We start from the raw sequence: 14,976 nt of genomic DNA on the forward strand, positions 1-14,976 counted from the left end.
CCAAAAAAAAAAAAAAAACAATAGGGATATATAATAGGTCAGGCCAGGTCTAGATTCTACTGCTTTCTGCAAGTAGCAAATCCTGAAAGATTTAATCAAAAAACTTATTCTATACTTCAAATGCATAAGACAAAATCTACAGGTATGTTTTCTAACCATGACTTAAAAGTTATTAGCAATTTTATTGCTATTATCAAGAAATAATATCCCTGATATTTATCTTCTATATGTTTGAATACTTTTTCATATCTTTCAACTGTATGTTTTCAATACATTGAAATGAATCATTGGAAAAACTTCCCCTTTATCATAACTAAGACTTTTAATACTTCATATACCCTCCTACAGAAAAATTTTTTAAAAAATTAAAAATTTTTGATACAAATCATTTTTAAAATTGTTTACTATCAATGAATAGGATAAAAAAACTGTTACACACACATGTACAAATATACAGATTGATGCAGACATTTAGAACAATGGAATGGAGTCAAAAAGAAAGTATGGAAATGGAACTCCACAATTAAATATAAATATTACACAATATAAGCAATATATAAAATTAGCATATAAGAAATAAATATTTTCCTTTTAAAGCACTCCAAACAAATGCAAACCCCAAAAGATACTAATCTAATCTGCATGTCAAGAATCATACAACTAGCTTTAAGTAGACTATCAAATGATCCATTATGTAAATTTAGTATCTCCATTCTGCTTGCAAATGACAAAGGCAACAAATTAATCATTTAAGTAGGTCATATACTGCATCTCTCTTCCCAGTGCCTCCTTCGCCTCTTGCCCTCTATTCTACTTTGGAGTGACTCACAAACTCAAAGGAACAATTTCAAATTACTGTGTGCCTCTTACTAAACAGCTTTTGAACACTGAATATCCTTGTAGAATTGCTTCCAAAATAAAGTGGCATATGCAGACATACTCAGTGCATTAGAGAAAAATAAAAGTTCCATTAGAGAAGAATATATTTTCTTAAGATAAATAAAAGTTCCATTAGAGAATAATATATTGTCTTAAGATAACAGTTTATGGGACCAGCAGTTAGCATAATGGCTATGTCACTGGACTCCCATGTAGTTGACCGCGATTCGAGTCCTGGACCCAGTGGCTTAAACTCACGCCAGGTGTGTGTGCGTGCATGCTCAAGATCCCAAGAGGAGAATGGAGGAGAAGGGATTGTGGCATGGCCATCCCTCCTGAGGGAGTGATTTCTCACTTTCTGTCTCTCTCTGTCTGGCGAGCGCATGCGCCCTATAGCAAAAACCTCTCCAAAAAAAAAGAAAAAAAAAAAGATAACAATTTATCATAAGATTTGAATCAAAGGAGCTCCTCAAATATGCCACATGTTGCTGTCCCGAGGTTACCTAGAGTAAGGAATAAGAAACCGGCTTGGGTACTTTTTTCCCCTCTTTTTGAGTATTACGTTAAAGTTCAGGATGAATCTATTGCACAGCAGAAATAATGGGTTAGATTTTCTTTTGTAAATTATTCACCACATTAAACTATTAGTAGCTAAAAGTTGCATATGTTTCAGTTCTTCAGGGTAAAATCTCATTTAACACTTGACCATATAAAAATGCAGGCACTATTACTACTTCCATTTTATAGATGAGAAAAACAAAGACTGCAGAATTGTAATGACTTGCCCATCCTGGTTAGGCTTCAGAGTGATGCATATCCACTTCATTACACCAGTGTACTGGAAAATGTAGTCAAATTCTAAGTGATTTCTTCTGTAACATTCTTGAAGGTTTAACTTCTTTGTTACATATGATAATAAGTGTGTGAGGGATGGTTTTGGAAAACTCCCTGGGAGGAATGTATACTTAAAGATAGTTTAGGCTTCTTGGGCCTGCAGGTGGTGTGGTGGTTAGGGGTGCTGGGCTCCTAGATGGCCCACCATGGTTCAACCTGGCAGCTTGCTTTCTCACTTTCCCTCTTTCTTTCTCAAGTCAAATAAAAATAAATAAATAAATAAATAAAGTTAAATAAAATAATTCTTTAATAAAGATAGTTTAGGCTTTTAATGCAGGTTGCTCAAATTGAAAATTGATTCTTCGAGGCAAAACAGGTAAACTGAGGAAGGAGACGTTATCTACTTTAGCAGCCTCTGCAGTTCTTAGTGTCCAAGTTTTAAATAACACTAGAACTATCTTAAGCAAGTTTTTGTTTTTGTTTTCTCTCCTTTCAGAACAACGTTTTGATGAATTATGCATAAAATGGAATGTAAACACACAGATCCAATTCCCTTTGAAATACTTAAGGATATAAAAATGAACAGAAAATATCCTTGGCAAAACCTGTACTGAGCTCTCAGAAGCCTGCCTATTTGAAATAAAGTTTGTGATGTACTCCAGAACATGAGCAGCCGTGGCTTCTCACATTCCTCATTTTTCCCTCTAATGTTGGAATGTTTTATTAATTTTAAAAGTAAAGCTCTGTGCCATAATTACTCTTAATATTAAATCTTTTCTGAGTGACACCACCGAACACTAACTGACCACTGGCCAGACCGAATAGCAGAACAGAAAACATCAGGTGGCAAAATACAATACAATGACAGGATAAAACTGTCAATGAAATGTAGTTTACACAAACGCATCTACAAAACTCAAAACCTCTTTCCATACGCATTCCCTAAATGAGTGTATGCTTTTCTATGTGGGGTATGCATGAAATGCTAAAACAAAAATATTTTTTAAAAAATTGATAAATAATAGATACTACAGCATTCTCTTTTTTTTTTTTTTCCATTCTCCTCTCGGGATCTTGGGCACGCATGCACACGTGCCCAGCATGAGTTTAAGCCACCCAGTTCAGGACTCGAACTGCGGTCAGCTACATGGGAGTTCAGTGACATAGCCATTACGCTAATTGCTGGTCCCACTACAGCATTTTCTTTACCCGAAGTTCATAAACCATGAGCCTGCACAACAGACCAGGAATTCTTGATGCTTTGCTTCCATTCAGATGCGCCTGTGTGTCCTCTGTTGGCACACATGGCCAAAGAACAACCTCTTAGCACGGTGTTCAACACCTTGAAAGACTACTGTGCTACTCCATCTGATGTTAATTTCAGTCCATTAAACCTCTGCTTCTAGATGTTTCATAAAAGTTGTATTGTTATCAAAAGTAAACAGAATATTTGAAGGAAAAAAGTCGACACAATATATTAGGATAAGAAAGTAAAACTCTCATTTTAAAAAAAAAATCTTAAGGTCATTACTAAAGTTATACTTCTTTTATTATACACATTTAACTTTACCATTTAACTTATACCTAAAAAAATAAATATTTACTAATGTTAATTTATTACTTACAGCTATAACACAAGCCTACCTACAAACAGAAAATGAAGGCGAGCATATATTTCCACATTTATTTATCATAAGTGAGTTTGGCTAATAATATCTCTTATTATTTATTTTTTTAGAGTTTTTTGCTATAGGGCATGCTCGCCAGAAAGACGGAGGCAGACAGATAGAAAGCGAGAAATCATCCCCCAGGGGGGATGGCCACACCACAGTTCCTTCTCCTCCATTCTCCTCTCGGGATCTTGGGCATGCACGCACACTGGCCCGGCAAGAGTTTTAAGCTACCGGGTCCAGGACTCAAACCGCGGTCAACTACATGGAAGTCCAGTGACATAGCCATTAAGCTAACTGCTGGTCTCAGCTTCAAAGAGACTTTACATAGAAAAATTTTTGTTGTTGTCTGACAATCTTAGGTTTTTATAGTTACCAGATAAAAATTACAAAGTAAAAAGTAGATTATGAGTGAACAATCTTTTGGTTTATAAGCTTCAGAGCATACATGTAATAAGTAAGTATAGACACAAACTCTTGCTTTTTAACTTCTTTAAAGGATGATGACTGCATTTGACTAAATCTCAAACACCATCAGGTCAACTGGATGATGGAATCTGAGTTCAATAATGGAGACAACAGAACAGAATATTTGACACTAGGATTGAAGTGAATAGGAATAAAATTGTAATCTCTTCTCTTTCATTTGTCAGGTTTCCGATTAGACAGGCTCCTGTGTTTGATACTGTAATAAAACTCATCCCAAGGTTGGGGGATTGTTTGCTCCAGTTTCCCTTCCTCACAACATCACCTGCCTTAGAAAACAAGCTCAATGAGGACAAGGGATTCATCTGTGAGACATGAGCCTATTAAATAAATCCACAGACTATATATTGTCACCTTCTCAGAAGCTAAAAGAATCTCAACTTGTTTTTTTTCTTCAATTCTGTGCTGTTCCACAGCAATCCTCAAAGATGTTTCAGAAGTCCACAGGGGTACGGAAATGTCAAGACTTCCTTCTTTGACAGAAAAATAACATTTCTGAGGATTCTGAGTTATGTGAGAAGGTAAGTAATTCAGAGATTCTTTCTGACTGACATATGCACACAGGCACAAACAACTGAAATGAGGGTCTTCCTGAAGAGACCATTTGCTGTGTACAGACTGTCATTCTTTGACTCTAGACTCCTGATACTTAGAGCATTTACTGGCACCCACAATAATCTACCAGCTCTTCGAGAGAACTCAAGAGCATCTCTTGACAGTTGACTTGAATATGTGAGGTCAGTAGTGACTCAAGAGCATCTCTTGACAGTTGACTTGAACATGTGAGACCAGCAGTTCACTCTATTAGCAAGGCAACCCTTCAGAGAAGACGCCTGCACATCAGGACTATAAGACTGGGGTGTCATTTACACAAATGTTCTTTTTTTTTTTTTTGGAGAGGTTTTTGCTATAAGGCACGTGTGCTCGCCAGAAAGAGAGAGACAGAGACACAGAAAGCAAGAAATTACACTCTGAGGGGATGGCCACACCACAATCCCTTCTCCTCCATTCTTCTCTCAGGATCTTAGGCACGCATATGCACGTGCACGCGCCCAGCATAAGTTTAAGCCACCGGATCTGGGACTCGAACCATGGTCGACTACATGGGAGCCCAGCAACATAGCCAATGCGCCAACTGCTGGTCCCACTATGCTCTTCATACAAAGAAATCATTCACTGTCTGCACCCTGGACATAACAAAATTTAGTCTGGCTTCCTTTTGCTTTATCATTGAAAATGATGAATTATATTGCCCATTTAGACTGTCATTAGCAAAATTCCTTTATAGTGAAAGGAAAAAAAACCTGAGGGAAATGTATTCAACGCTTTATGTTTTTCTAGGCTCTTACGTTCAATAAAAGGTGTAAAGGAGTTTTCAATAAATATAGTTAAAAATGAGACTATTTCATTCTTAAATTCTTTCTATTACATAAATGTATGATATCAATAAAAGGGGAACTGAATATTTTCTTAAAGTGAATATTTTCTCCAATCCTTAAAGTCACATGGTGGGGTCGGCAGGTAGAATAGTGATGAAGGCACCGGACTCCCACATGGCCAACTGTAGGTGGAGTGCTGGATCTCTCTCTCGCTCACTCTGTCTCTGCTGAGTGCATGTGCCCTGTAGCAAATTAAAAAAAGATGATAAATTTAAAAATTAAATAAATAATTTTTTGTTTTGTTCTGTTTTAGGGGAAGAGGTTTTTACTATAGGGTGTGTGCACTCACCAGAAAGACAGAGAGAGACAGAGAGACACAAAGCAAGAAATCACCCCCCAGGGGGATGGCCACACTACAATCCCTTCTCCTTCATTCTCCTCTCAGTATCTATCTTGGGCACGCACATAACAGTGACTGGCATGAGTTTAAGCCACCAGGTCCAGGACTCGAACTGCAGTCGACTACATAGGAGTTCAGTGACATAGCCACTATACCACCTGCTGGTCCCTGTGTGTGTTATTTTAAATGAACTTTATTTTTACCTGCAAATTATACACAGTTGTTTTTTATTTTATTTTTTTAGAGATTTTTGCCATAGGGTGTGTGCACTTGCTGGAGAGAGAGAGAGACAGAGACAGCGAGAGGGAGAGGGAGAAGTCCTTCCTTCCCTATACATGCTTAAATTCCCACACTGCTAGTTTCAAGTCTAAAATAATATGATTAAAAAAAACCTCGAGGATCTCACCTCTGTATACTTCCTTAGGTCTTGAGGTACCTAGTCAATCTGCATTTTTCTTAGGATTTTTAATACGTTTGCATTATATGTCATGTCCAGACTTTAGTATACGTGATGGGAGAAATGGAAAGAATAAGTCTATTTCAATTTTCTAGAAACAGAACATGTGCTAGACCACCCATTTTTTGATAACCACATTTTTTCCTGATTTTTAGAATTCCTTAAGACTCTTAAAACCTTAACAATAACATAAGAAAAAGATTAATGTATATAGAAAATAATTATACTTTAACGGTGCTTCTCAAAAATGGCCTATGGTCATATTTCTAGGGACTGAGAATTCTGTACAACATTTTAACATATTGTAACATAGTTATAGTATAATCTTACAAATATCCTTCACCAGTTAAGGAGAACAAATCACAGTTTTTATTATGAAAACCTTTATAAGACTGCAGTCTTGTCTCTTCCCAAAGTTCCTGGAGTGAGAGATCCAAAAATACTTTTCTTCTAAAAGAAATTGAGACTCTTAAGAGGGAGAGGACCTTCCAATGGGCTCTGTGATCACCTGCCTGGGTCTGTCCAGGACACTGGCAGTGTATGAATTTTGTTGTGGAATAACTATTAAGGGGACCTTATTTCATTTTCAAAAGTGTCCTAATCTTTTGGTAAGCTGTATACAGGGTCATATCACCTACTTTAATTATAAAAAAGAAAACAGAAACAGAAAGAAAAACCCAGAAAGATATTCACCACTCTGCCATTCTCTCTTCCCTTCCGCACACCAAGGGGTCCATTTAGCACCCATTAGTGGAAGCACTAAGAGCTTATACACATACACGGCTCATTTTTTTTCTCAGTAGCAACCTCTCCTTATATATTCTGTGATTATACTATACCTTATTGTACTTAAAATGGTAAAAATAGCTGAATAGTAGTGACTAAATAGTTGTAAATATATGCTCTAAGATGTACAAGAATAACAAAGAATGCTAAGATTCTGCTGATTACACCCCCCAAAAAAAATAGAACCATCAAACTTGCAATTAAATGTGTAACAACCCAGTCTTCACAATGAAATCTTCTATGAACACAATTTGGTAACTTCTCAACACCTCAATCACTAAATTGTGATTCAATAAAGTTTCTCTAAGTGTGAACAGTTTCACTTTTTGATGTCTGTAGGTACACTTGAACCCATAAAGCTAGTAATATATAAGACAACCTGATAGCAGTAAAGGAAAAATTATAAAATTATAAATGATATATATATATATATATGTATGTGTGTGTGTGTGTATATATATATTTTTTAAAAGTAATTGATTTAATTATTTAAAACATATACTAGCAGAGTTAGAGGGGCCTGCTGGTATATGGTTACCTGTCATTTCAATTTTTGTAACTAACATATATCAATCCTATAGTTAGAAAAATATAAACAAAGTATATTAAAAGGGAAATTATAATGCTGGAAAAAAATTTAAAGGAGATTAAGAAAATATCAACTTTGAAGAAGCGAGTTTATAATACTGATATTAGGACCAGCAGGTGGTATAGTGGTTAAAGGCGCTGGACTCCCACATAGTTGACCACAGTTCAAGTCCTGGACCCGGCGGCTTGAAACTCACACTGGGTACAGTGAGAGGAGAATGGAACAGAAGGAATTTCAGCATGGCCATACTCCTGGGGGTTGATTTCTCACTTTTTGTCTCTTTGTCTCTCTGGTTGGTGCACATACCCTATGGCAAAAATCTCTCGAAAAAGAAGAGCAAAACACTGATATAAGTTAGAAGTTGTTCCACATGCATACACGGCATTCAGAACATCACAGAGCAGTTTTTAAAGTTTCAAAATTTAGTGAGTTAGCTAGACATAAAACAAATCACCTGTAATAGGCCAATCCCCTCCCCCCAGATTATAGGAACATGAATTTCTCTGGCCTTTGTAACATGGTTTGTGTTGTGGGTGAAAGCCAGTTTTGCAAGTCACAGATTTTGAAATATTTGCAGTGGTATCAGTAAAAATATAGCCAATTACATAATTTGGATTCTCAGAGCCTTAACTATTTTTTTTTTTTTTTGGAGAGGTTTTTGCCATAGGGCGCATGTGCTCACCAGAGAGACAGAGACAGAAAGCGAGAAATCACCCCCAGGGGGGGTGGCCATGCCGCAATCCCTTCTCCTCCGTTCTCCTCTAGGGATCTTGGGGACGCACGCACATGGTCCCGGCGTGAGTTTTAAGCCACCGGGTCCAGGACGCAAACCGCAGTAGACTACATGGGAGTCCAGCGATATAGCCGTGACGCTAACTGCTGGTCCCAGAGCCTTAACTATTTAATATCTATAACTTAAACTAAGCTATCAAAGTCTAAATGCTGCTGATTTTCTAAATTCAGATCTTGTCATATCGTAAAGCTTAGAAGAATGGAGACAATAAACTGATATCCTTTATTATTACGGCAAGAATGGCCTATTTCATAAAACGACGGTCTCTGAATGTGGACATAGATTTTAAACATCATAAAGCCGGACATTTGGTTAAACAAATTTATGAACACATCAATGAATCTTTCTATAAAGCAAAAACTCCCTGTGTACGAAGAGGAAATATTGATTGTAAAGAATATCTCAAAGATTGATACTATAAAATGTGTACTTGCAGACATAAGGCTACGAGAAAGATCCTGCACAAAAGCATTGTCTACGAAGTAGGGAAAAAATGCATAACTTTCCAATTGCTTGTAACAAATACAGAGCATGGCAGATTTCTGCTTTATAACAATGAATTTTTAAAAGAAATAATATCATGATGAGTCTTTCCTGAACATGACAAATATAATGTTCTACTTCTAGCAAGTTTGTTTAGGAGAATTACAGTCTTCTCAAGCTTGTTAAATTCAAATCCCATTTTGTTCTGTCTCTGCTGTAGAGTGTGTGCACTCTCTGGAGAGAGATGGAGAGAGAAAGAGATTTCTCACTTTCCTTCTTGTACATTTCTCACTTTCCCATCTCTTCCATTCTCCCCTTGGGATGTTGGACATCCATGTACAAACACCTGGCATGATTTCTAAGCCACCTGATCTGGAATTTGAACCACAGAGTCAGCCATATGAAATCCATCCACCCACCTTGACCTCCATGCCACCTGCTGACTCCAAAGCCTACTTTCCTTAAGATAACTAAAATTTGCACATATAAGGGTCAAAAAATTATTCATAACCTCCACAGAATCATTTTAGTTAAGATGTATAAATATTGCACACACAGGCAGTCCAGTCCAGGAAGGTACTTATCCCCGTTCACTGCCCTTAACTCGCACTTACAGCAGACGTTCTCATCGTAACTCGTGGAGGAAAGGAGTCACACGTGACCTGAGTCAATTCCACAGACCCTGGAAGAACTGCCTCACAGTGGTGGAGCCAATAACTGATAACTTTTATACAGTTTTTACTATATATTTTACTCTGCTTTAAGAACTTTATATAAATAAACTAATTTATTTCTCACAGAATTCAAAGAAGTTAGGTGCTATTATTATTTCCATTTTAGAAATAAGCAAACTGAGATACAGAGAAGCCAAATTCTATAAGTATTTAACTCCATGTACACATTTTGAAATTATTTTGCCTTAATTTTTAATATTAAAAATGAAACACAGACAACTAATTAAGAGTTAATTATGTTATACTCTACAGAATATCATTCACACACTTGGAAATGAAGATTATATAGCATGAAAAATGTTCAAGATGCAACGTCCAGTCCGATAATCAGACTCCAACGCTGCATTTTCACACTGAGCACACCTGTGGGAGGAAGCCCAGCGTAGTCAGGGGTAGAGATGCGGTATAACATGGCGTGGCACCCCACCTCCTGAGTGACAGCCGGCGGTGCTGGGCACATCACACGCTGCGAGCCTCACACTCTACCACTCCCTGCTAAGCCCTGCCATCCAGCTTTCGTTATCCTGGACTGGAGTCCTGGAGAACCCTGGTCACCACAGTCCCCACTTCCAAAGGCTCTTCTCTTCCTCCTCCTCCAACTGGTCACAGCACAGACACTTCTTTCCCGTGCTTCCTTTCTGACCCCGCCTGCTTTATCCAAAGCGCCATGGCTCTACACCTTTATCAACTCCTTTGTTACCTGTAAGGCCATATTTTTTTTCTCTTATTAAGCCTTTTCTTCCCCCTTTATTCACGACTGAGTATTTGAGCACACTTGTGAGAATGAGAGACAGAGTGAGAGGAGGAAGAGCACCCTCTCCAGGGTCTGGTCATGCTATGATCCCATCCACCAGGCCTCTGGACCATTAGATCTTAGACACTTACACCTGTGCGCACAGCATTTTCCGGCAGACTGAGCTGGGGACCTGAACCACAGTTGCCATGTGGGACCCAGCTTCTCTTGAGCAGCACATTACTGTTACACCAAAGGGCTGGCTCTGAACAGTTTCTTATTCAGCTTTATCTTCAGAATTTAGAGGATTGGGACCAGCAGGTGGGCAGTGGTGACAACGCTCTGCGACGCCACACCCACACATGAAGGCCCCAGGGTCACATCCTGTGTAAGCCAGGGCTGCGTGCATGCGCCCAGGATCCTAGCTGGCTGCAGCTGGGGGGAATCATGGCATGAAGACCCTTCTGGGTGTGTTCCCCCACCTCCATCAGGGAATAAATGAGTAAAGTTAAACAAAGAAGGATTTAGAGGAGTTTTGATTACCCACTGGGAGCACGGGGCCTCCTGTGCTCTGGCTTCTCCCAGCTGCCTAGGTGACTGCCAGTCTGAGCCTCTGCCCTCAGTTCACGCTGCCCTCTGCCCTTTGGTGACTGCATCTTTTTTTTTAATAACAAATATGTGCCTCGCTGTCTATAAAGCGGGCCCAGAAGCTCTCGGCCAAAGACCTCAAGGGCCACTAGACCTCTGCACACACACACTCCTGCCATCAGCCCTCACTGTGAGTGAGACATCTCATCCTTTCCACAGTGAGCGGGAACCTGCAAACTCCCCATTTCTCCCTACGCCATCCATTCTCTCTAGTTCTCCACAGGTGAAACCTCAGTGCAAGTCAGACCAGGTTCTATGAATACAGCCCCAAACTCCACCTCCTGCCCCATCTTCAACACCCCCTCTAAGGTCAGGAGAATAGGAGCTCATTCTTTTTTCCCAGCACACACTGTTCTCCTGTCCTCGCCTGTGGAACCTGGATTCAATTCATCTGTGAATCTCGCCTGGTGATTTCCGACCAGATGTATTTTTTCTACCTTCATACGACCTATTTTTTGGTTGTACTGTGATAGCTCTGCTTGACATTCATGTTATTATAGATATTAAATTGAATCACATAAAATTGCTGGTAATTTTATCCTATGTAAATAGTGGGTCATCAGAAAAGTAGTAACATATTTTGGCATAGAAAAAAATCCATCGAGGCTTTCCTCATGACTCAATAGTAATCTCATGTGACTCAACCTAATAATTCTTTTAGGTTTAGAACCCCAAAGTAAAGAGTGGTCTTAACAATGGTAGGGCTGAATTTTGCCATTCTTTGGATCCCCTGAGAAACCGGAGACATAGAAAATGTTTAAGTGTTTGTCAAAACAAAGACTCTTAAATCAATAAATGTCTTAGGCATATGTATTTGTACAATAATTGCCTGTAGCAATTAGTCTAACTGAATATGAACTAGTCAGTTGTTTCTCCAATCAGCCCAACTGGTAGAGGTGAGCAGCTCAAGAACCTGAAAGTTCTGGTAATATAAAATATTTTGATTCAAAGAGCTGTTTAAAATCATTTCGTTGTGAAGGGAACATTCTTGGAGTTAGAGGTTGGCAGGTACAGTGAAAAGCTTTTTAGTTGACTGAAATTAAAAAAAAAAATCAAAACACTTTTTAAGGCACACACTTCCCTTATAAAAACAAATTGCTGGAGAGCAAAGCGCAGCACTTTGTGCACAATGAGAAAGTGCCTCCCACCATTGGCAGGAGTCCCCAGGAGAATGACAGGAGCGATTTGCATTTCTATGGCTTCTTTGTATACCGGAATTCAGAAAGCAGTTCACTGAGTAGCAAATATCATCCCTCAGAAGAGGCAGGAATAGGACGTGGAGGCCTGTACACAGCAGCCGTCCCCAGGCACCTGTAAACCGGAGTGCAAGGAATAGGTGCTGGTTCAGAAAGGTGGAAACCAGTCTGCAGCCTCATAAGTGGTCACCTGAACCATGGGCCGCAAGCCCTCAGTCCCTGCCTGCTTTCACAAAAGACAGGCTCATAGGAGTTGGACTCACTTGCCGGCTTCCCTGCTGACCACTGGCCTGGCATCTAGGCGATGGCACTGCACATCAATCGCCTAACCAGTTCCCTGACTCCTACAAAAGCCACTGCTCTAAGGGGCACACAGGGATTGGACAGTGCAGAGGGTGTCCTGGCACCTGAGGAGAGAGGTGCCCAGGCACAGAAGGGTGCACGCGGTGACAGCCAGCCAGGAGAGAAGAGACACACCACGCACACTGCATGATGCTGCAGGCCTGTTGGTGGAAGAATTTTACTGAGCCTTCAAGAAATTAAATACTTTTGCTGAGTTCCTGCCTTCCTCCACCAGCCTTGGGACGGAGCAATTCTGGACCTCCACAGGGAATTCCCAGAGCTGGTTGGAAGGGACCTGAGCAGGGGCCTCCTCCTGAACAGAATGGCAGCAGCCCTGACCATCCTCCAGGGGTCACAATTGGGTTACAGATTCCTCAGAGCGCAGTGACTGAGCAGCCTGATTTGGAACAATTTATTTGAATCCTTCTTCATTAAGATTCAAATGGAATAAGCAAGGTAGAAATTGAACAGACACAGACATTGTGCCTTGCTGCTCCTGTAGTCAGTAAACATTTATTCACTGAGCCCAGCTCGTGTGCGCTCTCTCTCTCACTCACAGTTGTTCTCCCCATCCTTCCTGCTTGCTGTTTTAATGCATAATTAAGAAGGTCAGAATTAATGAAGCGGTGTGGAGTAAAGTTCAAGGAATCCCCAGGCACTATTTATTCTATTAGATCTCAGGCATGAATGTCAGATTGGCGGCGTAAGCGGGCTGAGCCGGGACTGGCGGCATCTCAGGAACCTCCACCAAGGAGACTCACCTGCACTGTCAGGTCGTTCCTCAGCTCCTTCCCAGCGAAAATCACACGCAACTGGTCAGCTGGAACCCCCTGTCGCTTAGCAACTGCCTCCTTGAGCTGGAAGATGCTGGTGTCAGAATCGACCTCCACTGGGAAGCCATGGCTGGAGTTGAACCTGACAAACACTGTCCAAGAAATTTGGATGGGAGAAAAGAAAGTGAGCGTTACTCAATGGCCTTTAAGTGGCAGCTGCATTTCTGAACCACTTTCCCCAACCGCCCTTCAATGAGCAACATAAGTTTTCTTTTTCTTTATAACAACTATAGAGCAGTATTTGGGAAAACAGAGTTCCCCCCCATGGGATTCCCCTTTCATATATTAGTCAGTGACCCACAAACCAAAATTACATTCTCCCTTCAACATCCATCCTGGAAAGCAGAGGGACTCAAGCAGAACACTTGCTTGATTGGAATTGTGAGATTCCCATGAGTTTATTGAAGCGATTCAGTTCTGACATCTTGTACGAATGCACAATCTCTCCACTGCCACCCTCTTAAAAAACTGAAAGGCAGTGTTAGCACTTGAGACACAGCAATAGGAACCATCCAGGCCACTTCAGAGACCAGAGGGAAGCCCCTAAGGCTTTGGTGGTCCTGGCCAAAATATTCCACTAAGTCTATGGAGACAATTAAATATTTGCTTTTCTTTGGAAACAAGTGTTGTAATTTTTCTCACAGAACCACTACTCCCCATAAGACCCAGGCTTGAACCTCCCAGTCTTTTTGCAGGCTTCTCTTCATCTCCATTGCCATCCCGCCTCTTCATGCCCTTCACATCTGTCCTGTCTTTCCCATTCTACCTCTCCCTACTCTAAGGTTCTCATTGACTTTTTTTTTTTGGAGAGGTTTTTGCTATAGGGTGCGTGTACTTGCCAGACAGACAGAGAGAGACAGCAAGACAGAAAGTGAGAAATCACACACACACACACACCCTCCCGGGAGGATGGCCATGCTGCAATCCCTTCTCTTCCATTCTCCTCTTCGGATCTTGGCCACACATGCACATGCACCCGGCGTGAGTCTAAGCCACTGTGTCTGGGACTCGAACCGTGGTCAACTACATGGGAGTCCAGTGACATAGCCATCATACTAACTACTGGTCCCTCATTGATTCTTGACTAGATTTTTGCAGCAGCCTCCCACCTGGAGCTTCAACCCACACTCTTCTCTTGCAAAATGCCCTCACCACTCTGCAAAGTAAACCCCACTCATGAAGCTCTGACCATGCCATGCCATGCAGAGTCTTTAAAGTCTCACACTGTCCTTTAAGGCAGGGGTCCCTAACCAGGACTGGTCCACTGGGTGTGCAGTGGGGAGTGCACAGCAGGCAAGTGAGTGAGGCTTTGTCTGTGTTTGCAGCCTCTTCCCATTGCTCACACTGCCTCCTGTCAGATCAGGGATGTACTGGATTCTCATGGCCGCACCAACCCCATTATAGTGTGATTCTTTCATCATATACTGTAATGTAGTAGTGGTGGAAATGGGGTGCATGGTGGACGTAGTGTGCTTGGGTCATCTTGGGACCACTACCACCACCCTTAGCACCCTCCCCAAGTCCTTTTCCATGCCAGGCCCTGGTACCAGGCGGGTTGGGGACTCCCGTTCAAGGAGAAAAATCCAAGACCCCTCTCATTTGGCACAAACCGACATTCCAGCATTATTCCATTAGTTCCCATAGGTACTCCACCAAAATAAATGCTCCTAGAAAAGACATTCCCAAAACAACTGACCCAGTCTTTTGCCTTTATTCATGCCCTCCCTCCTTCGC

General features: G+C 40.7%; 1 protein-coding gene across 2 annotated transcripts in view; it reads right to left on the reverse strand.

Annotated features, from left to right (window-relative positions):
- PRKN (parkin RBR E3 ubiquitin protein ligase) overlaps positions 1–14,976 on the reverse strand; it is a 1,506,714-nt gene that overhangs the window by 1,192,487 nt on the left and 299,251 nt on the right. For both annotated transcript variants that reach the window (XM_006152254.2, XM_006152253.2), the window contains exon 2: positions 13,171–13,334. In XM_006152254.2, the coding sequence (XP_006152316.1) occupies positions 13,171–13,334 (164 nt within the window). The remainder of the gene's footprint in view (positions 1–13,170; positions 13,335–14,976) is intronic.

This window comes from Tupaia chinensis, unplaced genomic scaffold (genome assembly GCF_000334495.1).
Source record: "Tupaia chinensis unplaced genomic scaffold, TupChi_1.0 Scaffold000346_1, whole genome shotgun sequence".
Lineage (NCBI taxonomy): Eukaryota > Metazoa > Chordata > Mammalia > Scandentia > Tupaiidae > Tupaia > Tupaia belangeri.